Source organism: Lactuca sativa, chromosome 2 (genome assembly GCF_002870075.4).
Source record: "Lactuca sativa cultivar Salinas chromosome 2, Lsat_Salinas_v11, whole genome shotgun sequence".
NCBI lineage: Eukaryota > Viridiplantae > Streptophyta > Magnoliopsida > Asterales > Asteraceae > Lactuca > Lactuca sativa.
In genome coordinates, this window is record NC_056624.2 from 206,986,938 (window position 1) to 207,012,543 (window position 25,606).

The 25,606-nt window shown below is 34.1% G+C and overlaps 4 protein-coding genes across 4 annotated transcripts; 1 reads left to right on the top strand and 3 right to left on the bottom strand.

The window, feature by feature from the left end:
* Positions 1–390: 390 nt before the first annotated feature.
* Positions 391–2,685, bottom strand: LOC111911720 (ras-related protein RABE1a). Its single transcript, XM_052768655.1, has 9 exons — positions 2,529–2,685; positions 2,289–2,432; positions 1,936–2,008; positions 1,744–1,844; positions 1,589–1,654; positions 1,410–1,507; positions 1,203–1,265; positions 940–1,032; positions 391–725 (listed from the first exon to the last, which is right to left on the bottom strand). Exons 2-9 carry the CDS (start codon positions 2,359–2,361, stop codon positions 642–644), a joined length of 651 nt encoding a protein of 216 aa, XP_052624615.1. The 5' UTR covers positions 2,362–2,432; positions 2,529–2,685; the 3' UTR covers positions 391–641.
* Positions 2,686–5,546: 2,861 nt separating this feature from the next.
* LOC111911719 (uncharacterized) lies at positions 5,547–6,627 on the top strand. The gene is made up of 2 exons (XM_023907470.3): positions 5,547–6,283; positions 6,384–6,627. The coding sequence occupies exons 1-2, from the start codon at positions 5,679–5,681 to the stop codon at positions 6,388–6,390; spliced, it is 612 nt and encodes a 203-aa protein (XP_023763238.1). The 5' UTR covers positions 5,547–5,678; the 3' UTR covers positions 6,391–6,627.
* Positions 6,628–6,705: 78 nt separating this feature from the next.
* On the bottom strand, positions 6,706–7,298 carry LOC111911723 (probable histone H2B.1). The gene has a single exon (XM_023907473.3). It carries the CDS (start codon positions 7,226–7,228, stop codon positions 6,815–6,817), a length of 414 nt encoding a protein of 137 aa, XP_023763241.1. The 5' UTR covers positions 7,229–7,298; the 3' UTR covers positions 6,706–6,814.
* Positions 7,299–19,207: 11,909 nt separating this feature from the next.
* LOC111911721 (probable histone H2B.1) lies at positions 19,208–19,863 on the bottom strand. Its single transcript, XM_023907472.3, has one exon. It carries the CDS (start codon positions 19,780–19,782, stop codon positions 19,360–19,362), a length of 423 nt encoding a protein of 140 aa, XP_023763240.1. The 5' UTR covers positions 19,783–19,863; the 3' UTR covers positions 19,208–19,359.
* Between the last annotated feature and the right edge of the window lie 5,743 nt (positions 19,864–25,606).

Genomic DNA, 25,606 nt, shown 5'->3' on the forward strand with positions numbered 1-25,606 from the left:
TCATGGAGGTAGACAGTGGCTCATGGTGGTGATGGACGACAGAAGAAGGAAGAGAAAAATAGGTGGGGTTGGTGGGTAGATGTAATGGGTTTTAATTTAAATTTCTATTTTTTTTAAATATGAAGTTAAATTAAAAAGAAATAAAAAATGATAATAAATCACATTTGTAACAACTAACAAAATGAAACCACAACAACTAACAAAATGAAACCACAAGGACCAACCACGTAAGAAACTAAAACCAAAAGGACAAGTGCGTATAAGTTTTATAGTTGTCCTCGACCACAGCTAATCTGGCAAACCACAGGGACCAACCGTGTAATTTTGTCAAAATAAATTTAATCCACACCAAATAAAATGCTGGTTTTATCCTTTATGCCTTTATGGATGTAACACATCAACTAAAACTTTGCATACCCAAAGCAAGAAACAATACATGAACATTAAAAAAAAATGACATAACATGATTTGATTGATTTCTCACAATAGGAACCAGCTTTTGAAACACAACTTAGTAAATAAAAATTTAGAATGCTGACAAAAATACAATCAACCTTAATGTTGTCATAGCAAGATTAGTAGTATAGAATCACCCTATCGACATTCTTCTTTTGTCAATGTGGCTAACCTTTTTTCAATTATTAGGACCCACAACACCCTGATTTTTGAGCACTTTCAGAAGACCCTGCACCTTGCCCTTGTTGATTAATCTTAATTGTCTGTGGCTGCAATTATAAATTTATAAACTCAATTTCATATATATATATATATATATATATATATATATATATATATATATATATATATATATATATATATATATATATATATATATATATATATATATATATATATATATATATATATATATATATATATATATATATATATATATTTTTTTTTTTTTTTGAAAAGTCAAATTGACAAATAACAACATACCTCAGCCTTTGTATCAGTTTCAGCAAGTCTTTGCTTTATATCCCTAGCTATAGAGAAAAACACCTCCTCCACATTCATATTCGTTTTTGCACTCTGTTTAAATTTTAATTTCACAAAAATAATAAAAAACAAATAAGAACAATCTCAATATATATATATATATATATATATATATATATATATATATATATATATATATATATATATATATATATATATATATATATATAAAAGGAACCCAAAAAAGCATATGTTTTACTTACAGTCTCAAAGAACTTAATGCCATACTCGTCTGCAAGTGCCTGACCCTTTGAGGTAGGAACAGCCTAAAAATTGAAATTACAATTTTGTTATAAACAAACAAAAAATAAATGAAAGCACGTTGCTATTTTTTTAATATATATATATATATATATATATATATATATATATATATATATATAGAGAGAGAGAGAGAGAGAGAGAGAGACCCTTTTGCTTTCATCCATGTCAGCCTTGTTTCCAACCAGTATCTTGTTTACATTATCAGATGCATGTTGTTCTATGTTACGGATCCAATTCCTGATGTCTAAACATTAAAAAGAATTATGATTTCATTTCTTTAAAACAATCTAAATATGAAAATGAGATGAGAGGCATAAGCAATTACTGTTAAATGATGATTCATCAGTTACATCATACACCAACAGAATACCCATGGCTCCACGATAATAAGCTGCAAAATACCAAGATTGATCAAGGATTACACAATGTTAAAAAAAAAATCTAACAGAAGATCAATAGAACATAAATTCAATTACAAACCGGTTGTGATTGTTCTGAATCGTTCTTGACCAGCAGTGTCCCAGATTTGCAGTTTGATTCGTTTTCCATCAAGTTCAATGGTTCTTATCTTAAAATCAATACTAAAGAATAAAAAGATTATGTTATGACTTATGAAGTTATGAGTATGAAGAAATACTAGTAACAAGGAATTGTGGATTTGAATGTACGAACCCTATAGTTGTTATGAAACTAGTGGTGAAGGAGCCATCTGAAAATCGTAAAAGGAGACAACTCTTACCAACACCTGCAGCAATTTATTAAAGGATGATCAGGCTGATAATACAATTACGCACGATTTTCTAGAGATAAATGTTTCGAAATAGAGCCCTAATAGCATCTTCTGTCTTTCTCATGCATTCGCAATTGAAAAAAAGGCAAAGTAGGAAATCACACACTCACTACACAAAATTCTCCAATGATTCGAGGTAATCGGTCAAAAAGTCACACACACGGAGAGAGAAATTTCGGTAAAGGGGATCAAAAAACAAAAGGGGGGAAAGGAAAAAGGACATAATAATGCATACCACTGTCGCCGATTAGGAGAAGCTTTATGAGGTAATCGTAATCCGCTCGAGCTCTAGCTGGTGGAGCCGCCATTTTGGTTGATTTAGATTAAACAGATTGAGCAAAACCCTAGAAAAATGGCAAATTCTTCGAATCTTCTTCCTCTGATCGTACAAAAAATTGGGGGGAAATTAAAAGAATGATATTGAGGAAAAACATGTATATATACAGTGATGATTTGTATGTATATTATTATTTACCAGATCACAGGTAACAGATGTGTGAGACGAAGATGAGAAGCCTAGACGTCGGCAGTCGTCGGGCCTTCAATTATGATTTTATATCTTCTCCCCATGATTTTTAGTACGGATAATAGCAACTTTTTAATTTTGTTCATCTTTTGTCATTCTATTTTTTTCGTCGTTGATTTATCCCAAATTATTCCAAAATTGTTTTATCCTCCCAGATTGTTCGATATTGTTATATTTTATCTTTATGATAGGTTAACCGGCTATAAAAGAAAAATATTAACAATTTCAAATAATTAATGGATAAATTAAGCATGAAAAAAAAAGTTTGATACATAAATATGAATAAAATTGAAAGTTTGTTACCTTTTCAAGTTATTATTCAGTAAATTGTTTTAAATGTTATTCAGAATTAGCACAAACTGAATATGAAGGTCACCAAAATAAAGACTATATATGAAAGTTCGTTGCCCTTTCAAGCTATTATCTTGCAATGAACTACAACATGGTTATGTGATACAAACCATGTTACGTATTATATTCTATAATACTCCTTATAACACAATATAAAAAAATAGTAGTGATTGAAATCAAAATTATTAATCTAAGTAATTGCTACCAATAAGTAGAATAAAGTAAGAGATGATTACAAAAAAAGGATAATAACTTGAAAGGGTAACAAACTTTCAACTATTTCATATTTAGTCACTAAACTTTTTTCGTGTTTGATTTACCCATAAATTATTTCAAATGTTCACATATTACCCTTATGACCGTTTATAAGGATAAAATGTGAACAGTTTTAAATAATTCACAGATAAATCAAGCACTAAAAAAATTAATGACTAAATATGAACAAAGTTAAAAGTTCATTACCTTCTTAAGTCATTATCCCTTTTTAGTTTTACCTCACCCATAGATTTACGAACTGTGGATTTTGCAACGTCTTGTGTTATTAATATATACTCTCCTTCTCATATTTCCGTGTTTCTTTTTTGAGTTGTCCCAAAATAATTTTTTATTTTTTCAAATAAATATTATTTTTATCAAGATATTAATCATTATTACTTAACCAGTCAAAACATTTAATAATGGAATTAAATGTATGAAATAGTAAAAAAATTTATTTTATTTGATAAAGTTAATGGTAATTAATGTTTTCTTAATTTATATATTTTTTATCTGTGGAGAATAATTTTAGGATAAAGAGAGTATATATTGAAGCATATAGGCTTAAGGAATAGTGTAGTTTAATCACTTTGGGTTTTTACCGCATTTCTTTAGTAATTTTAAGGTCAACTTTTGTAAATTTTTGCCAAAAAAGTTTCAATACTTTGCCAATTTTTGTGCCTCCTTTATTTTTTACACTTTGCCACTTTTGGACTCTCCTCAACTTTTTCAAAATTTTACCACAAAACTTTCAACACTTTCCCACTTTTGGTCCCTCATCAACTTCTTACCACATTAGTTTGTGGAGTTGGCTCTTTTGATCTCGCAACTTCGATATTCTCTACTGCTAACCACAAAAAGTTCAAGAGTTTCCCATTTTTGGTCTCTAACATTTACCAAATGTGACACCTCGAGTTTTTGCCACATTAGTTTGTAAATCTTACATTTTTGGTCCCTTACCTACTTCTAGAGTTATATTTTGTCTTAAAATTTTGTTATTTCTAAAGTTCGATTAAAAATAAGCTTAAAACAAAAGCTTATATGAATAGTAAAGTTTTATGTTTTTCAACTTTTGTCACTAAAGTTTTATTTTAATTTTTTACCATAATCCATAGTTTTAGAGTTTTACATTTTTACTTCAAAATTTTATTATGTTACACTTTGGTCATAAATAATTTAAAATTTTAGCTATGAAGTTTTTTATTTTAGACTTTAGCTATAAAACTTTCTTAATTTGGCATATTTAATCCCTAAACTTTCATATGTTCACACTTTCTACCACTTACATTTTCGAATGTCACTTTCTATCCCTTACTTTGTAAAATATCACTTTTACCCTCCCCCCTCCCCCCCCCCCTTAATTTTGAACACTGACATTTTCATCTTTTACCTTTCGTATCTTCACAATTTGTAGGTTTCATCTTTGTAGTAACTCTTTATAAATTCTTTATAATTATATTTGCAATCTAAACTCGATTATGAAAAAGGTGGCTTCACTAAGGGAGGAGGGAGTCATTCCCTCTCAACCTGCTGAACCCACCGCCACATCATTTTTTTCTCTTTTATTTTTCTTCATATTTTCCAACCCACAGCACACGGAAACCCTATATTTTTGAACCCATTCAACCCATCAATTAAAAATAAATACAAAACAATCAAGGTAAAATCTTAATTATCAATAGAATTACTGCCGGTACCACTCCTGCGCTCCCGTTTCAAAGGGTTGTTTAATTGGTTTCACTAACCCACTTCATCATCTCTCTCTACTTTCTCTCTCTCATTTTCTCTTGTACCATGTGTTTTAAAACGTGTACCTTAGTTGTTTTGTATTTTTTTTTAATTGAGTAAGTTGAAAAAGATAGAATTTCCGTATGTTGTGGGTTGGGAAAGATGAAGAAAAACAAGAGAGAAAATATGATGTGGCATTGGGTTCGGTAGGTTGAAAATGAATGGCTCCCTCATCCTTAAGTGATATTCAATCGGGCTTGAAGTTCTTAGCAAAGGAAACGTAAAGACGTCAATTTGGAAGATTTTTTAGCACCTCAAAGATGTAGATGACAAACAATGGACGCAATGTCACAGATGTATTGTAACCAAATTGTATGCTTTTGTTTATTAATAAAATTTGCATTTATACATATTATTGATTTATTGTTTTGAATCGTGGTGTATTTAATCGAGTATTTAAACGCAATAAAAAACTTATAATTTTTTTCCCCAAATAGACCGGGCTTTTAGGTAATGGGAAAAACTCACAAGCCTTAACGGGCTAGTTTTTCAGGGATAATCTGGGCTGGACTAGGTGCCAATTTGTTCACCCCTGTTACACATACTAATCACACTTATTTTAATTTGCATTCTTCCAAACCGGATGAAGTTTAAACCCATTTTCTAAAGGGTTTCCCTGGTTTATTTTTTCCCCTCCGATTCTTCGACTATACCATCTCTTTCATTCTACCTCTAAAATCTTGATAAACCCTCAGGGGAATCAAGATGAGTTCAAACACAAACCCACCAAATTTCGAAAATCTTCTCCTTCAAACCCTAATGGGTAGGCTTCAAGTCCGTCCACCAAACCCTCTTCAACACCAATCATCGCCATCTGTAAACCAAACCCTAGAATCCCTCCTCTTTGATACAATAAACAACCTACCTGATACCGACGATGAAGAAGATGGAAACAACTACAGCGGCAAAACCCAACTCGCGAAAGAAGAATCGAAGCTGGAAGAGGAGGTGATTAAGATCATTCTTAGTGGAAACACGGAGGAATCCCTAAAACCGAATTCGGGTGAAGCTGTTAGGATCCGAGAGCATCATATTTGCATCGGGTATCATGTGGAACCCGATTCGGAGTATCGGGTGTGGGAATGGCATGGTCACATCATGTTATTTGATGAAGAAAATGGGTATAACTATAACCCAGAGTATATCTATGGGAATTACTTCGAGAAGTTGAGAGTTGTGCCGGAGAAGATGAAAGTGAAGGCTGAGGAAGACAAAGTGGTGAATTCCGGGTTGAAGGAGCTGATTGAATCATGTGAGGATGCAGGATCGGGTCGGATACTCCGTCGCAACATGAATGTTGGGTCCACTAGGTATTACATCTAAACAACCCCATTTCTAATTCATATCTTATCAAAGTATGGAGAGAAATTTTCTTCCATTTTGACTTGATGTTTTGTTTTTTATTTACAGGGTCTAGAATAACGACAATTCCAGTCATAAGCGCAAACACACTTTGACATAGTTGTGTGGCTCGGGAGCTTTGAGACTTGCATACATTGCATTCATGGCGATATCATTTCGAACTATTATTCATTATAGATTAGTTAAGGATTTTAGAGTTTTAAACTTAATTTTATATTTATGTTTGGTTTAGTTATGATGTGTTTACTTTGCAAATATGTTTTAAATCTGTAAACTTTTTTCTTATATGATCTATCAATGAGAACAAAATGCAAAATCTAATTCAGAAATAACAAACTTAACCTAAAATTTTGAATCTAGAGTAGAGATGTAGATCATCAAAATCCAATTCAATTTCTGTAATACATGTTTCAAACTTTTAAGCAAACCTTGAGCAGATTATCAAAGTACAATCGTTCTCTCGCTTTCTAATAACAGATCTAAGAACTAGTGAATTTGGTAACGGCTTTTGTGCCCTCAGAGACGGCGTGCTTCGATAACTCACCAGGCAATACTAATCTAACAGCAGTCTGAATCTCACGAGATGTGATTGTTGGTTTCTTATTGTAACGAGCGAGACGAGACGATTCCTGAGCGAGCTTCTCGAAGATGTCGCTGATAAAACTGTTCATGATCCCCATGGCTTTTCCAGAGATACCGATGTCAGGATGAACCTGTTTCAAAACCTTGAACAGGTAGATCTTGTATGTCTCGACGCTCTTCTTGCTCTTCTTCTTCTTCTTCTCTATGCCGGCACTAGACACGCCTTCTTTAGGAAGCTTCTTCTCGGCCTTCAATGGCTTCTTATCTGCTGTCGATGGCTTCTTCTCGGCCGTCTTCTTCATTGGCGCCATATCGTAAGCGAAATCGGAGAATTTGAGATACGCAAGGAGATATTAGGTCAAAATTGACAAATTATTGGTGATAGAAATGTGAACCGACTGATGCAATTTATAGCGTTGCCATCTTGATTTCTATTGGTTGAAAAGGGTTCACGGGGATTGATGACGTGGCAAGTGAGTAAACCGTCTAAACTGTAATTGAAAAACATTATTTCCCGTTTTACAAATATGATTTTTTCATATTAATTTGGAAGATAATACAATAAAACATCAAAGTCGCCACTTTTTAAACGGTTTTTTTTATCTATTAAACTTTAATAGGTAATAACCCGTATATTATATCGTTGACAATAAAACAATTTATATTCTTAACTAGTTGTGAGACCCGTATCTTATACGGGTTGGATAAACAATAAAATTAAATATGTTAGGTTAAACAAAAATTTATTTAAATTTGAAATTTGGATTTAAAAGGAAACATATTAAATATAATATGAGTAATTTATTGGTTGCTTTTAATTTAGGCAATTATTAATTGAGGTGGGAATATGATTTGTTAATTAAGAAAATATTAAAAAAAATGAGAAAATGACAAATGGAAAAAACATTTATTTAAAAATACCAAAAAATGACATGTGTCCAAGTTAATGGGAGAGTGACATGTGACAAAATTATCTTTATTTATTAGAGATGATTATATACAATTGGTACATTGATTTGATATATTTGTAAAGTGTCATGTGATGATATTGCCTACCTAACTAAGAATATTGTTAATTTAATATATTTATAGTTATTTATTAATTTTATAATTTATTTTTTCAAATAAGTTCTAAAAATGCCAACTAATAAAAAACATTAATATGTATTTTCTCTCAATAATTTTTTATCTACGATATATTAAATTATAATATTACTTATTAGTAGTTGTTTATAACTTTTAAACCACAACTAAATAATTTGTTTTTGCTTCTTAAACTAAGTACAACATACATTAGTGAATACTCATGGTGATTGTGGTGATAAAAACGATGACTTGTACTAAGTGATTACACTTGTTCTACTACTGACATCCTATGATAACAATTTAAACTAGTGAGTTTTTTGATCAATTTTAATGCTAAATGTACTAAATACCTATTTTAAAAAATGTCATGGTTATTATACTATTAGATTTCGTATAGATTGTAACTAATTTCTGAAATACAAGCAATTTCAAAAATACACTCAAAACGGTTCCAAAAATTATCAAACTTTATTTTATGGTTCTGACAGTAGTCATGATGTTCCATGTAATTTTTTTCATTTTTGGACAAGTCTAGCTATTTTTACAACGTTTAATTCATTAAATCATGAAAAATAAGAAAACATTCATGAAATTTTATCAAATTATTTTTATATTTGTTTTACAGTGTCATGAAATTGGGAAAAATACTAAAACTTTAATTGAAATAGGAGAACCTGATTTTATAAATTACCCATGTTTGATTTTAAGAAAATCTAAGTAATTACTAAACAATATCCAAATGAACTTTTATTCTACATGGAGTGTTTATTCTCGGTATATATCATCCAACAATCTTCCCATAATTTATTGACCACTTGAAGTATTTATTTGGAATTTATGTTTCTAAAATACTCATTTTTGTACAAATAAGAAAATAGTTTTAACACTTGAAACGAGGTGTAAGCATTTAGACCGGACAGGTTTCGAAGAATATTGTGGACCGCGGACCGTGGCCTTAACTGAATGAGATTTACAAGTTCGGGTTTTACAGTTCTTGTACTAGTTGGACCGGTTCAAGTTTACATACATACGATACAACTCGTTAAAACGTGTTTTGGGGTTTGATACAACTCATTAAAACGAATATGTTGTTGAGTTTGATACGTTACAACTCGTTGAAATGAATATGTTTTTGGGTTTCATACGATACAACTCATAAAAATGAATATGTTTCCGTTTATTTTACTCGTTGGACTGATTAAACTTTGATTGTTTATACCATTTGTTTGAATTTTGAATTAAATAAGTTAATAACATTATCATATTCCATGCATATCTAATTTAATCTTATCTAGAATATTATAACCTGCAAAATTAATTTTCCAAAAAAGCAACTAACATATAAATCAAGTTCACCAACAAAAGTTAACAATCTTAAAACAAACATACAAAAGTAATTATCGTAACACCAAAAATCATATTTTAAACCTTAAAATCAATCCAACTAACAAACGTCATGATCTAATCTTTCATTGGCCTCTTCCCACATCATAATCATCTAAATCTAACATGTTTTGAGCTTGTGCGATCTCTACATAAACACAAAATAATAGCTGAAAAGTGAAATATTTCAACTTTGATATCCCAACTTTGAAGAATTATAATTCATTGAATATAACACCAAAAAAACAACAAAATTATAGTCTAAAATCATCTACAAACTCTAAATTACATGTTGAAACGAACCACATGTCAATATGACTTAAATTATTTGAGATTTGACCAAAAATCACAGTTTAAACCTTAAAACCAATCCAACTAACAAACGTCATAATCTAATATTTTATTGGCCTCTTTCCCACATCATTATCATCTAAATCTAACATGTTTAGAGCTTGTGCAATCTCTACAAAAACACAAAATAATAGCTAAAAAATTGAAATATTTCAACTTTAAAGAATTGTAATTCATTGAATATAGCACCAAAAAACAACAAAATTATAATCTAAAATTATCTACAAACTCTAAATTACATGTTGAAAAGAACCACATGTCAATATGACTTAAAATAAATGAGATTTGCTTGTTTAATGAATTTCACAAAATACAAAATTTTAAATTTCTTACTGAAAAGCTGAAATATTTCAGCTTTGATATCCCTAACTTTGAAGAATTGTAATTCATTGAATATAATATATCACAATAAAAACAACACATTATAGTCTATAATCATCTACAAACTTTAACACGAATCTATATAAAGGAGATTATGAGACTTCATGGGGTGCCAATATCTATTATCTCGGATCGGGATAATAGATTTACTTCACGATTTTGGCAGTCGCTCCAAAAGGTAATGGGAACACAACTAGACATGAGCACTGCTTCCCGCCCTCAAACTGATGGCCAGAGCGAACGAACTATCCAAACACTTGAAGACATGCTCCGAGCCTGTGTGATCGATTTCGGCAAATCATGGGATACCCACTTGCCCTTGATTGAATTCTCGTACAACAACATCTATCACATGAGTATAAGGGTTGCTCATTTTAAAGCTTTTTATGGTCGCAAATGCAGATCGCCTCTCGCCTCTCTACTTGGTTGAGGTGGGCGACACCCAGTTGGCAAAAGGGCAGTCATCGAGCAGCACTCTTAAAGGACCTGAAATCATTCGAGAAACGACAGAGAAGATAATTTAAATCAAAGTCCGACTCCAAACATCGCGAGACCGACAAAATAGTTATGCTGACAAACGACGAAAGCCTCTGGAATTCCAAGTCAGAGATCGGGTGCTATTAAAGGTCTCTCCCTGGAAAGGGATGATCCGTTTTGGGAAACGAGGAAAACTAAATCCACGATACATCGGGTCGTTCAAGATTCTAGCCCAAGTTGGTCTGATGGCATATAAGTTGCAGCTACATACGGAGCTCAGCAACATGCACCCCGTATTCCATGTCTCAAATATGAAAAAGTGATTATCAGATGAAACTCTTATCATTCATCTGGAAGAGATTGAAATAAACGAGAATCTATTGTTCGTCGAAGAACCGGTCGAGATAATGGATAGGGAAGTGAAGCGTACGAAACAGAGTCACATTCAGATTGTGAAGGTTCGATGGAACGCTAAGCGTGGGTCGGAATTCACATGGGAACGTGAAGACCAGATGAAGCAGAAGTACCCTCACCTATTCTCTCGTTCATAGTTCTATCTTTCAGAAGAATTTCGGGACGAAATTCCCTCTAACAAGGGATGATATCACAACTAGCATTTATAGCTAGGAAATTATGTTTTCATGTAAACATCAACCCTTGTAAAACTTGTAATCTACGTGGATATCATGTACTATGCTCAATCAAAAACATCCATTTGAATCAAAACTCATGAGTGAAGTCCAAAACTTAATTTAAAACATCTTAGATACTCAAATTTGGGTTTGAAACCCTAATGTCCCGATTCAAACTTAGTATGGACCAGGATCCTCTTATTGGGCCAAATGGGCCAGTAAACCTTTCATCTGATGATTTGGGGCCAAAGAACCCCATTTGGGCTCTAATTGGACTCACATTCATCAAACCATTGGATTTGGGCCTTATTGGGCCTAAAATGTATCAGCTTGTTGCCATGGGCCCTAATGGGTCGTAAATGGTTTCTTAAACCCTAATGTGCCGTAAACTCCCTTTCCTTGTCATTATCGGGCCGTAAACTCGCATAAGGGCCCAATGGGCCGAAATTTCCATATTAGACCCTATAACAATCGAATATATTCACTAATGGCCCAAACAAATTATTTTCCCTTCCTCTTTTCCCCATATGGGATAATTATAATGAAGACACCTCATTATGGACTAGAGGTTATCTAGGCAATTTATCCCTCAAGTATCAAGAAAATCTCATGTTTCCATGCATAATCCATCACATCTTTCTCTTTTCTTCCATCTCTTCTTATTTTCGGCCAAACTTCTCCTCACTCATCACTCTTCGTTCCAACTTCAAATCCTACTAAATTACTCTCAAAGCCATCAAAAATTCTCTCATCTTCACCTCAAAAAATTCGTGAGTATTGAGTGTGTTTTCAAAAAAATCATTTCAAGCTTCACACTTATGGTAAGATCATGTAAACTCAAGTTCATTACTTTATTTTTAAGCTATATTACTCCTTATAAACACATGTTTTTGTGATTCTTTCTTCTTAGAACTCCATAAATCCAAAAACTCAACTCAAGGAAGCATCTAGGGCTGAAATCTCCTTCAAACTTTTCATCAATCCGAAATCATCAAAGCAATGTGAGTTCATACCCCTATTTTCGGGTTTACTATGTTTTAGGGGAGAATACAAGTTGTTTTGTGTAGATCTATGTGTGTATGCATGATTTTGTGTGTTTTTCATGATATATGTGTGATTATGTGTTATAAACTCCATGAACTTGAAGATCTACTAAAATGTGATGATCTTTGTAGAACATAACACTCATTTCAACTTTTTATGCAAAGAAAATGTTTAAAAATACATCTAAGCTATTAAAAACTAAGAAATTTGCACAAGAGGGCCAAAAATGACAAGATAACCAAAAATGGGGTAATTTTATATAACTCGCGGTTTTTAAGGGACCAAAAAGGATGTATTTTGATAAATATGAATTTTTATAGTATTTGTGATCTTAAAAAGGGCTACGAGTGTAAAAATTCATAAATGAGTTTCTTTTGGGCTTTTATGAAAATTTGGGCCAAGTTTGTAAATTTTTGGACTTTTGTGGGCTTAAATGTCATTTTCAACAAAGTTGTGCCAAAATGTAAATTTTTGATAAGAGGAACGAAAAATATAAATTTATTAAAATTTGGGCCAAAAAGATGAATTTATTTTTAAATGGGTCATTTTCATAAAACCAAGCCAAAAATGATATTTTTTTGACAAAAGTGAGTTAAAATGTTATTGCTACTTAAAACTAGCCTAAAATGCAATTATTGTCCTTAACGGACCTAAATTGTCATTTTCCCCACAAATGTAAATTTTTGGTTTATAGGACCAAAAATGATCTTTTACAAAAAGGTGAACTCTTTATGTCGCATTGGTAAATAACATAGCTTAAACAACCAAAGTAACAAACCACAAGTTGATTTCGGTATCCACGTCCTTATTGGGTCTGGAAATAATATACATGTTAAATGGGCCTTAGTTGTCATTTTTCATGTATATTGGGTCCGGGACATATATATTCTCATTCCATTTGAGCCTGGAAATAATTCACATGCTTAGTGGGCCTTAGTGTCCACTTACATGTTTATTGTGCATGGAATATACCGTATATGTTTGCTCTTTCGCGTAAATTCGATTAAGGATCTAGTGAGACGTGTCGGTTGACACCTATTGAGTGTACAATCGTAGCTTGTAGTTATAACCGAAGTCTCCTAGAGAGAGAGCGGAAGTTTGTGTATAGATCTATACGAGGGTGACACCCCACATCTGAGCTGTTCGCTACAGTTAGACTAGACCAGTCTAGGGTGACAAAAACCTTACCTTGTTCCGTCAGCGTCCGAAAAACGTCAAGACAGGCGAAATTATCATTATTTAGTATGGTTATAACGACTCATTTAGAGGAATTAACGTTATAAATTTACGGGAAACCATCTTTTTTTTTAATAACATGGTAATATACTCGCGCTAGTACTCAAACTCGGGTGTTGAGATTCTAACATTCTCATAAGCAAATAACATTGGGTTGTCTGGGGTTATTCTCTTTATACTCTCACGAACATTAACACACATACATTAATACAAGGTCGGACACAAACATACAAAAATGTTTCAAACTGTTTTTCAGAAAATATCTGATTTTCTGGTGTTTACCGAGCAATACAAAACGTTTTACTCAAACATGCTTATGAACTCACCAACATATTTATGCTGACCTTTTTAAATTAACTTGTATTCTCAGGAAACCGTTGAGCAGGTTGGTCAGCAAGATTACATGGATATTTTGTTATGTTTTGTTTTGATCGTACTTCGAATATTTTGGCATGTAATATTGAAATACAATATTTGATGTAAACAATGAATGTAGTAATTTACACGTGTGATGATGATACTGTAAAAAATGAAGTCACCCAATCCCCCGGATGTTTCCGCCATCTGGTTCGGGGGTGTGACAAACTACATGTAATTCCAACTTAAACGAATGAGATATGTTTGTTAAAAGAATTTCATAAGATACAAAAGTTTAAATTTTTTGCTGAAAAGCTGAAGTATTTCAATTTTGATATCTCAACTTTCAAGTATTATAATTCGTTGAATATAACACTAGAAACAACAAATTATAGTCTAAAATCATCTACAGACTCAAAATTACAAACTTTGAGTTTATTTTATTTTAAAATCATATCCACAACTTGCTACGTTGATATGCAATAAAAAAATAGAAAAATTAGTGAATAAAAATGTTTGAACTTGATACCTCTCGTTGTATAATGCAAATGTCTTAACAGTGATTACCTCGGGCTCTGAGGCTGAGCTATCTGAAAGGAGGTCGAATGGACGGAGGTCGGACGACTGGCGGATTGATTACCTTAGGTTATGAGGTTGAGCTATCTGAATCTTCCTTTTCCTCGTCTTCCATGGGTTCCTCCTCGGAGTCGTCTACAATCCATCCCCCATTACCTTGGTTGGGGTAGTAGGGGTCGCCGGGTGATGGAATCCAGCCATTGAGTCTATACGAGAATAGGGTTAAGAATTGACTATAAACTAAAGCATGTAAAGTTTACTCTTAAGTTTGACGGTTGAAGATACCCAAATACTCCCATAGTGTTCTAAATGATATGCTCTTGGTAAGTTTTAAATTTGTTGTCCACTGCAGACACTCCCTGACATACGTTAGTCGGCTCTCGGACAAATATAGTTGATCATGCTATATTCATCCCAGTTCCAATTACATGTCCCAAGGCACACCTGCACTGCATAATTTATTTATAATACTTCCATATTGATCTTATTTATGACATTGTTATTAATATGAATTGAATGCATGCCTACTTTACAAAAATTAAATAAATTAAAATTTTAAAAGTATGACTCTTACTCATAGTGTTTTTGCCCAGTTGTGTTTATATTTGTATACCAAAAATGGTTTTGATATACTTAATTCATTATAAACAAAGCTCTAATACCAATCAGTCACACCCCCAAACCAGAACGGCGGAAACGTTCAGGGGCGGAGGACGTCATATTCAGTATCATAACAGTTCATAGTAAAGAAAGTACACACCACCATATATATATATATATATATATATATATATATATATATATATATATATATATATAAAGGTTTCCAAAACGTTTACATGATTGTATTTGTTACATGTTCAAAAGATAAATACATAAACATCTATCAAAAAAAGTAATTAACGTCAGAGCGTTAATCCCTAAAAGTTGATTTCCAAACCTGCTTAGCGGTTCCCTGAGAATACAAGTTATTTCAAAGAAAAAGTGTCAACAATTAAGTTGGTAAGTTCATAAGTGGTTTTGAGAAAATGTATGTCATTCCAAAGTTAGTGAGTTTTCCAAGAAAATTCCTTATTTTCTTATAAAAGTATGAAATGCATATGAATGTTCACGTTGTAAATTGTAAATAGTTGTACCAGGAAAATCCCTTATTTTCCTAAAGTAACAGGCAGTCTCTAATGTCCAAGATCGAAAATCGAAAGCAACTGACATGCGTAAAAGGTTGAGGCATAGTTTTATATAATAAAGCTATAAGAAGATCACACTTGTTAGATGAAGAATAGGTTTAATAGCTACCCATTCATAAAAGCAGAATACCATAATAATTGTCTATCCGGTGAGTTTTATAACCATACTAAACATAATATGTCTGTGGCGACGGTCTTCAGGCGTCGAAACGTTTATGACAAACTGTCACCCAAAGGACTGTAGCTAACAGTCAGGGCACGGGATCATGACTTCCCGTATAGATCTATACACATTTGACACGCTCTCCAAATAGGAGACTCTGGTTATAATAGACAGGACTTTAGGTAGTACCTTTTAACAAAAAGGTAGCATTGAAGATGTAATCGTCTCTCGGATTCTCAACCAAGTCTGTATTAAAGTGATAGTTTTGTATGCAATGTTTATCCTCTTTCACAATGTTTGACAAAGCATAAATCATAAGTTCTTTGAATGCATAAAATATTTTAACAAGGATGGCTACCCTGGATACTATGTATTTTGTATAAATCTAGTGCATGCAAGGTATAATAAGAGTTTTCACGTTTTCACTCGGGATTAACCGAGTGTTTACTTGTATTCTCCCCCGAAATGTATTAAAAGTACATTATAAAGTATTTGAAGGTGTATAAAAGGGGAATGAACTCACTTGATTGAAGTGGTTGTTTTGAAGTAGTCGAGAGAAGAATCGAGCAGAACTTTGACTAGAGAGTTGAATTCTCGGGGATCTCGGGAGCGTAGAACTTCCTTCGGGACTCGAGTATGAAAAACCAGGGCTTCGGGAAGGCTTCTCGAGGTAATCACGCAGAGGAACGACACTTAGATGGAAAGAGATGAGCACCAAACCCGACACCCTTAAGCTTCTACTTATAGGGGCTGATTTGGGGTCTCAAGTCGTGAGTTTTGGATTTCTCACATCGTGAGGCTTAGTCAACATGATCCTCTTCGACGATTTGACGTGGCTGAAACTCTGGAACCCATCAGTCACGAGCTCACGTCGTGAGGCTGAGTTAGCCTCGGGTTTTGTGTCTCGAACTTGTAAAATCCGTAACTTTCGCATACGAGCTCCGATTTCGACGTTTTTTATATGCACGTGTAAGTGTGAAAAGGCTCTACAACTCCCGTTTAGACTCCGTCGGCTAATTTTGACTTTATTTTTATTATATTATTGTTAACAGGTCGGGCCTGGAAAAGTCCGTTTAAATTCCATAACTCCTTAATCGGATGTTCATTTTCGTCAGACTTTTTACTATTATACTCCTATTGTCGGGGTCTTCAACTTTCGTTTAGGTTGTGTCGGCTAAAGACCGCTCGATCTCTATTTCGAGTTTTTAGCTGTCTGCTGCTAGGTCAGAATTTTCGAAAAATCATAACGTCCTCATACGAAGTCAGATTTGGGGCATTCTTTTTATGTATGTTCAGGGTTTTGGGTTATCTATGACTTTCATTTAGACACCTAAGGTTGAAAAGTATCTTACTGAAATTTCTCGTTTTATGCTTAACAGTGTTTTACCAGTAGCGTTACGAATTTTTGATTGGTCATAACTCCTTCGTTATAACTCGGATTTTAGTGTTTTTTATATTTTTGGAAACCTTATCACGATATCTACCACATAGTGTACCTAAACAAAGCTTTTTGAACATTTCATTTTCAATGATATTCTTATTACTTTACAAAGAGGTTACAAGACTCGACTTTTAGTCGTTACATTGACCTGAAATAATGGGTTGTTACATAAGTGCATTTGTGTGCCTCAATTTGGAGTATATTTCTACTTTACCTCGAGGGACCGAGGCTTCGCATTTGTATTTTTCGGTGACTCTCCTCCAAAAAGTTTATTGTATGGAGGTTAACGTGGATTGAGTCTTCTATAACGTCAAACCAAGAACGAGCCAATAACATATCTTCTTCAGGGGACCAAAAATGACTCATACGAGCCATTAACAATGAGGTTTTGAAGAAGATGAAAAATAAGAAAGTTAGGAGCATCGAATTGAGAAGATTTGAAGGGGATGAAGAATAAATAATGATAATGGTATTTATAGTTGGAGACTGAGGGTTTAAAATTTGAAATTTTGACAAAAAAACGGTTATATTTTAAATTGATAGTTTTTTTTCCTGAAAAGAATGTATTTTTTGAAAAAAAAAATTAAGTTAATGCGTAAACACAAAAAATAACTTTCTCTCTCGTCAGTAAAAGCTCACCGAGATGCCGAGCCGAGCTTGGCATGCCGAGACCTCGCCCGGTGTTTGCCGAGGATGCCAAATCCACTCTGATGAGCCTTAAAATCTCTGCGATTAATAAAAAAAATTATACCACTCCACCTCACCTTCGATCTATCTCATTTTTTATATATTTATCGGAAAAAAAAAATCCTTACAACCATGGTATGATCATAGAACTCCAAAACCTATCACTCTACCTTATTATAAAAAATAAAAATAAAAATAAATAAATAAAAGAAAAACTATACCACTCCACCTCAGCCCCTTACATATGCAACCCCGTTTGAAGATGTACTTAGAAATAGGTTTACTTCCTTGTGAGGATATGCTCCTGTTATTTTGATTCTTCGTTAATCGGGTATTTGGCAAAGTTTAAAAAATGAGTTATTTGGCTTCTGTTATTTTGATTCTTCATTAATCGGGTATTCTTCATTAATCGGGTATTTGACAAAGTTTAAAAAATGAGTTATTTGACTTGTTACTGGTTTGATACCGGTATAAGCCAAAAAAATGTCCGGATAAAAAACAACTTATGACTGTTGGTAACGTCTAATAAGTCAAAAAATTGATAAGTAACATATCCTTTAGTTATTAAAAACTTTTTATTTAACCAAATAAGTTATAAGTAAAAAAATAATAAGTTTTTTTAAATAAGCATTGCCAAACACCCTCTGAATTCTTCTTTCTTATACGCCTTAAAGGCTTGGCCTTCCTAGGAACCGGATCATATACATCCGGAGCCCATTTGACTCTCAACTTCACTTCTGGAACCACTCCCCGTTTCTTCCGGCTACCTTTCATGGCAGATATAGCCTTCAAATGGGTCTTGTAAACAAAACACAATACAAAGCACGAAAAAAATCAGACTTACAAGGTACAACTGAATAACTGATACATATAACAAAAAATATAGTTGTGTGCTGAATACTGAATGCTTACAGGGAAAGATATGGAACTGCATCCTGATGGATCAACAGATATAACGTTGTCATCAGGAGAAGACAATGTTGCAGACTTGCCAAGATATTTTTCAGGAGATTGAGAATTTATTTTGGTCTGATGAGACACTAGGTAACACCAATGAAGATTAATTAATTTACCTGCAACATGCATAAAGGTGTTTTAAGATCAAGCGTCCTTCAACATCAACCAAGAACTGAAATTGTTTGTAACGAATTGGGGATCATGAATATAACTGGATGACGCAGCTCTATCGATGACGAATAATTAAGGACTAATCACGTTAATTAATGGACCTAATTCAATCAGCAGTTGCCTCTAATGACAACAAAAGGCAGTCTAGTTCAAAGAAATCATACGTAACGTAATGATCTTAATTGAGTAATGAGTATTGATTATCAAACTCATATGAATACAAACATGGAAAATTTAAGAAACCCTAGATTTCTTGAAGAATAGCATTGATCAAATCACACAAAAAAAAATCTCTATATTTCTAACATCAGATCTAGGAACTGGTGAATTTAGTAACAGCTTTAGTACCCTCAGAAACCGCGTGTTTCGACAACTCACCAGGCAACACTAGCCTAACAGCAGTCTGAATCTCACGAGAAGTGATCGTCGGTTTTTTATTGTAACGAGCGAGTCGAGACGATTCCTGAGCGAGCTTCTCGAAGATGTCGCTGATAAAACTATTCATGATCCCCATGGCTTTTCCAGAGATGCCGATATCAGGATGAACTTGTTTCAAAACCTTGAAAAGGTAGATCTTGTATGTCTCGACGCTCTTCTTGCTCTTTTTCTTCTTTTTCTCTATTCCGGCGCTTGAAACGCCTTCTTTAGGAAGCTTCTTCTCGGCCTTCAATGGCTTCTTGTCTGCTGTCGATGGCTTCTTCTCGGCCGTCTTCTTGTCACCCTTTGTTGGCGCCATCTTGTGAAACAGAAGAATTTGCTAGAGACGATGAGACACTAGGTTAAAATTGACAAGCTGTCGGTGGTGGAATTTGGATCCGATTGATTTGATTTATATAGCGACGCCATCTTGATTCCTATTGGGTGAGAAGGTATCATACGGATTGATGACTAGGCAATCGAGTGACCCGAGCTATCTCATTATGTTCCATTTTGATTTTTGCAGATATAGTCCCCAAATTTAAACTTCATTTGCAGGAATTCTCCAAGTCGCTTTTATTTTACTAAAATGTATTCGCTTAAAGCCATCTATTATCCATCCCCCAATTTATATAACGTATCCGATTTATTTAATGTAACAAAATTAATGAGTCGAAAGTGTTTAATTATCGGTCAGATTTAGGGATTTCAAAAACTTTTGTGGAACCCTAACCCTACAAGAGTTGTTACCGTACGATAGTATTTTTACAATATTTTTTAAGGTTCGTGGACAAGTAAATGTTTTACTCATGTTTTGTTTTATGGGCAGAGAGCCTCGTCTTGAATATTATACATGTGCTTTGAAATAATTACCTCGTCTTAAATATTATACATGTGCTTTGAAATAATTACCTTATATTTAACCATCTTTATTTATAAACATAAATATTAAATTTAAAGTGGTTATTGTGTAAAATATGTTTTGTATATGAATAATTAGCGTCATATGTAAGGTTAAACGAAATAAATAGTAAAAAATAATCACCATGTATAAATATTTGATATATATATATATATATATATATATATATATATATATATATATATAAGTAATCATTTTTTCAAATGATTTCGAACAAGTATTTTTGATGTTAATAAGCTTGTGTCATGCCTATTAGTTGAGTTGTGACATGGCTTATGCAAATCCTGGTAAGGATGAACATTTGGACATCTAGAACGAGAACCAGACCTAAACATTAACCGGATAAACCTCAACAAGTCTAATATAAGGTCCATCAATTTCTGCAAAACAGTTTCGGTCCAAGAGTAGGTTCGGTTCGGTTCGGTCCAAATGCTCACCTTTACATCCAAGAACTAGGAACCAGACCTAGACATGGACCTGGTAAGCCTCAACAGGTTCAGTCCAAGGTCCACCAATTTCTACAAAACCAATTCGGTCCAAAAGTCGGTCTGTTGCAAATGTTAACCCCTAAATTTTAAGGATATGAAATTTTGAGTAAGTTGACTTTTAGCTAAATATTGACCAGAAGGGCAATTTGGTCATTTATGTAAAAAAGATGAGAATATCAAGTTGTAACTTCATGAAAATGGCCAAGATAAGTTTAAGCCGCTAAGAAGAAGTTAGATGAGTAAGTTATAGAGAAAAAATGCATGAGAATATACATTTTGGCCAAAAGGGTAAAAATGGTATTTTATATTTTTTTGGCCAAGTTTGTGACTTAATAAATTAAGATCCATATTAAGTCAATAAGATATCATTTAAAAGATGTGTAGAGTAAGCTCCCACCTTCACGTGGATATAAAGAACATCGAAAACAGATAAGAAACGAAAAATATACAGATCTAACATATCACTACATCATACAATCATGCGATAAACCAGGATAACAATCCAAAAGGGGTGGCCTTGGTGCCTTCGACCCAAAGGTACAGTGAGGAAAACTCACCTCGCAAATCGGACAAAAGCTGATGAGGTCCCGTCTCTGAATCCCAACTCTCAAACCAACACCTACTCCAACCAAAAGACCAAACACAATCAAACTCCCCAAAATACCAAAAATACCCTCGAGGTCCAACTTGGTCAAACTTGGTCAAAGCCAAAGTCAAATGATCAAGGTCCAAAAGTCAATATCTCTTCCCAGCGGAGTACGCCCTGTGTACCAAGAGAGTACCCCCAGCGTACTTTGATGTTGACTAGAAGCGTGGCGCTGACCGCGTGCACGCATTGTACCACCAAGAACCCCAGTGTATGCAACCCAATCCCAAGACTCCATTAAGAGCTTATTCCATTAAGTTCTTACATCTAAAACTCAGATCCAAGCCCAACATGATGTCCTAAGTCATAAAGTTTCCAACTTTATGACTTTGCATGTCCAAAACCCTAAGTTTTTAACCCAAGAATACATCATAACTTTTGCATAAAAGGGATAGAAGGGCCAAGATCATATTTTTATAGTTCATAATAGCTTAAATCCATTATAATGGTCCTAACAAACAAAGCTAGTCTTTAAGTCTCAAAGGGACCCAAAATGATGTTTAGATGGATAAAGTTTCTAACTTTATCCATAACAACGTCACAAACTTTCAAGATCTAAACTTTATGCACTAAAAATACCAGAAGCTCATAACATCCTAAATTAGCTTGATCTAGCAAATGCATCATCAAGATTTAAACTTTATACCTTTGGAAGATAGATCATGGTGAACAAAGTTCATATCTACAAGCTCCAATGCAACCAACACTTCTACAAGAAGTTCCTTCTTCTCCAAGGTGCACCATGCATAATCCAAAACACTCAAAAACACCTTCTTTTAGCACACAAGGCTCAACTAGGGTTAGGGTTTCATGGAAGTGGTGTTGGAGGGGTGGAGGCTGAGAATAAACTGGGTTTGGGGGAGTTAAGGAACTTAAATAGGGCTCAAAACACAAAAATAGGGTTAAGGCACTGATTTGTGTATGCCCAATGTACTTCTGGTACGCCCAGCATACTCAGGGTGCCTCGGTACGCCCAACGTACGCTCCTCTATACGCCCAACGTACTCAGCATAACCCAAAACCGACCAAACTTCAAATAGGAATAACTTATTTGTTCTAATTTCGATTTTGACGTTCTTTATATCCACAAAATGTAATGAGAAGCTCTCACTTCTATTAACTCATACGTGCCTTAAAACTTTCTAAACAAAAATCACAAATTCATAAAAGCTCGATCTGACACTTTACCAAAATACCCCATGATGCCAAAACATAAACCGAACTTCTGGATCATCCAAATTACATTACCCACACCCAAATGGGTATAAATCTCTTTTCCTCAAAGGCCCTAAGCCTGATGATACTTGGTCTTCGGGTCACCACCCATACATATGAAATGATTCGGAACAGGGCGTTACAACTCTCTCACACTTAAATTAGATTTTGTCCTCGAAATCACTCCTTACCACACTCGTGAGAACCAACGTTCCGAACAAAAGCTTCTAGTGCTAAACAACTCATTGAACCCATAGTTGTTGATCCAAAATGATACTTTTATAATTATGAAGCCCCATAACTTGTCTGATCTCCGCACAGGTAGAACCATTATGAAACACAGTCATAAGGGTCTCTTCCTACCATCAAAACCAAAACATCCTTTTGACCCTGAACCTTCCAACTGATAACCCGACATATAGATTCCTAAATCCACAACTTGCTGAGATACAGACTTTTCACTTATACACTAATGATTCCCGATGCGAATATGGTGGTTGTCAAGGCCAACAAAAATAATAACCCTAAATATTACACACTAAAATAGTGTATAGTGGTAAAGCGGTCGAATCCACGGAGATTGGTTCAATTTATAACTCTATGAAAAATCTCTTTGTAAAAATACTTGTAAAATAACAATAAAAATAAAATGGGGGGTTTTGGTGTATTGAAATACTTGAAACAAACTAGAATTAACTATGATTTAAATAGACAATTTCAACAAAAATAAGGGTTTGATGTAAAATCAATAAGGGAGAGATGGTTGCCTTAAAGTTTCCTCACTTTAACTTTTGATGAACATATCATTAGAATCCAATGGTGCAATACTTTGATTTAAATCCTTAATTTGACTATAGTAATCCAAGGAGCTTGAGATTACCTAGACTTTTCTTAATTGTTGAAATGGATAGAGAAGCTCATAACAATTTCCTTAGTCAAAGTCACTAATTCCAAATAGCATGTAGTTAGTGAAAGTCAACTAGCATTAAGAACCAAAAAGTCACCAAATCCAAGAGGAGTCAATTGCTTTCACTACCATGTTGGAGAAAATGTTTTTATGATTGTGTGAAGAAAAAAACAACACAAAAATCATTTGTTGCTTGCTAATTTGAGGATCCTTTACTTAATCAAGAAATTAGCCAACTAATCACCACAAACACATTTAAACTCATGAACTAAAACATACAAGTAGTGATAAGATGTTAAAACACAAAACATTCCCATAAAGATTTAAGAACATGTTCATGGATTCTTCAACATTCAACAAATAGTCAAAGGATTTCACCAAAAGTCAACCAATATTAGTTTAGCCAAGTATGGCTAAACTCAAAGAAACAAAGTTAGAGAAGATTGTACCAAACATTAAACAAGAATCAAGAGAAGAAAATATGAAGTTCTTCAAGGTTTTTAGCCTTCAAATTGCTCCAGAACTCCAGAGAGAATGCCTCCAAATTGGATGTAAAAGATAAGGCTGAAGAGGCACACCAACCTTCCCAATATAGAGCTCTAGACAAAATCCCGAATTTGCCCTTGTCAGGAATCCACGCGGGCCGCGGAGAATCTTACGCGAGCCGCGTGACTTTGACGGGTTTTTGGGTTCCTTCATGTCCTGGGCCCCAACAGCTAGTCCATCGGCCCGGTTCAAGTCTAATAAGCTTCTAGCCTATTTTTCTTCAATATTTCTTCAATTTGAGCCCAATTTGCCTCTCCAAATCACTCAAAGCTTCCGCAAACTCCCAAACATCGATCTTGCACACTCAAGAATTCTCTCGCGTCTTTCAAATTTAAAGCTCAATTCTTCCAAGCCTTCAAGAAATTAACAAGCCCACTCCATGAATCACCTCCATAGCCATCAAGCACGAAATCCCCATTTCCCTTCAAGCCCAATCGCCTCCCAAGAGTCCCGCTCCGCTAGTCTCCTAGAAAATCTGCAATAATGCTCAAGAAACTAGAAAGCACCTGAAATGGTCATAAAAATAACAAAAGGGAAAATATGTATGGAAATTAACTAAAATGCGAATGAAATGTGCTAAAATAAACTATAAAAAGAAGTAAATAAAACAAACTATCAGAATCTTAACCAAGAGCCAACTCGGTACATAAACCATAACCTGAGATCCAAGGATTTACACTTGCCTTTCACCTGAACTCTTCTGATTCATGACAACCATTCCCTAAACCGGGATATAAAATCCCCAAACCACCGTTGAGACTGCCAATCTCGCACCTGGTCTAGCCACCATGTTCTTGAAAGTCCAATAGATATGGCTATTCTAGCCTATAAACCACTTTATTCCACTCCATAGTCGCATAATTATCCTACTAAAACCATAATCCAATTCCTTGACCTAACCAGTCTCTACCAGGTCTCACGTGCATTGCCATAATTATACGAGGCTTGTCCACAAGTCTCACCCAACGAGAGCTACACAGGCCCAAGGCACGAGTCGATCATCCATTACACTCACGATAACCCCAATGATGGTCTACCTTAATCTGGTGAATGATACGATCCCATCGCAAACTTACAACACTTCCATACTATCCACCAATTAAGTAAACGCTATGGCCACCCCATAGTCTTACGAAACGTTTATCCCAACATGGTCACCGCCCATGGTCTTACCACAAACAATTCCTTTCACATAACACGCTGCTATCAATGCAAAATATGACGAAATCATGGCCGCGCATGGCATAATAATAGGATAAATGGTCGTATTCTTGATCTAATTCAAAGGCCATAACCCAGAAGAACCATGCATATAATTCGAACCAAGTGCTCCAATGTTATATTGTCCAGTCGCATACACCCCTCTCGACAATACATATAATGCATTACCCCAATGCACAACCATAAAGAACCCATAAC

What these genes read in the sequence shown, in the direction of transcription:
- LOC111911720 (XM_052768655.1), bottom strand. Translation starts at nt 2,361, where the DNA reads ATGGCGGCTCCACCAGCTAGAGCTCGAGCGGATTACGATTACCTCATA. An exon ending in AGTTTCATAACAACTATAGG is followed by an intron (nt 1,845 to 1,935) that starts GTTCGTACATTC and finishes TTTATTCTTTAG; the next exon opens with TATTGATTTTAAGATAAGAA. An exon ending in ATTCAGAACAATCACAACCG is followed by an intron (nt 1,655 to 1,743) that starts GTTTGTAATTGA and finishes GGTATTTTGCAG; the next exon opens with CTTATTATCGTGGAGCCATG.
- LOC111911721 (XM_023907472.3), bottom strand. Translation starts at nt 19,782, where the DNA reads ATGGCGCCAACAAAGGGTGACAAGAAGACGGCCGAGAAGAAGCCATCG.
- LOC111911719 (XM_023907470.3), top strand. Translation starts at nt 5,679, where the DNA reads ATGAGTTCAAACACAAACCCACCAAATTTCGAAAATCTTCTCCTTCAA.
- LOC111911723 (XM_023907473.3), bottom strand. Translation starts at nt 7,228, where the DNA reads ATGGCGCCAATGAAGAAGACGGCCGAGAAGAAGCCATCGACAGCAGAT.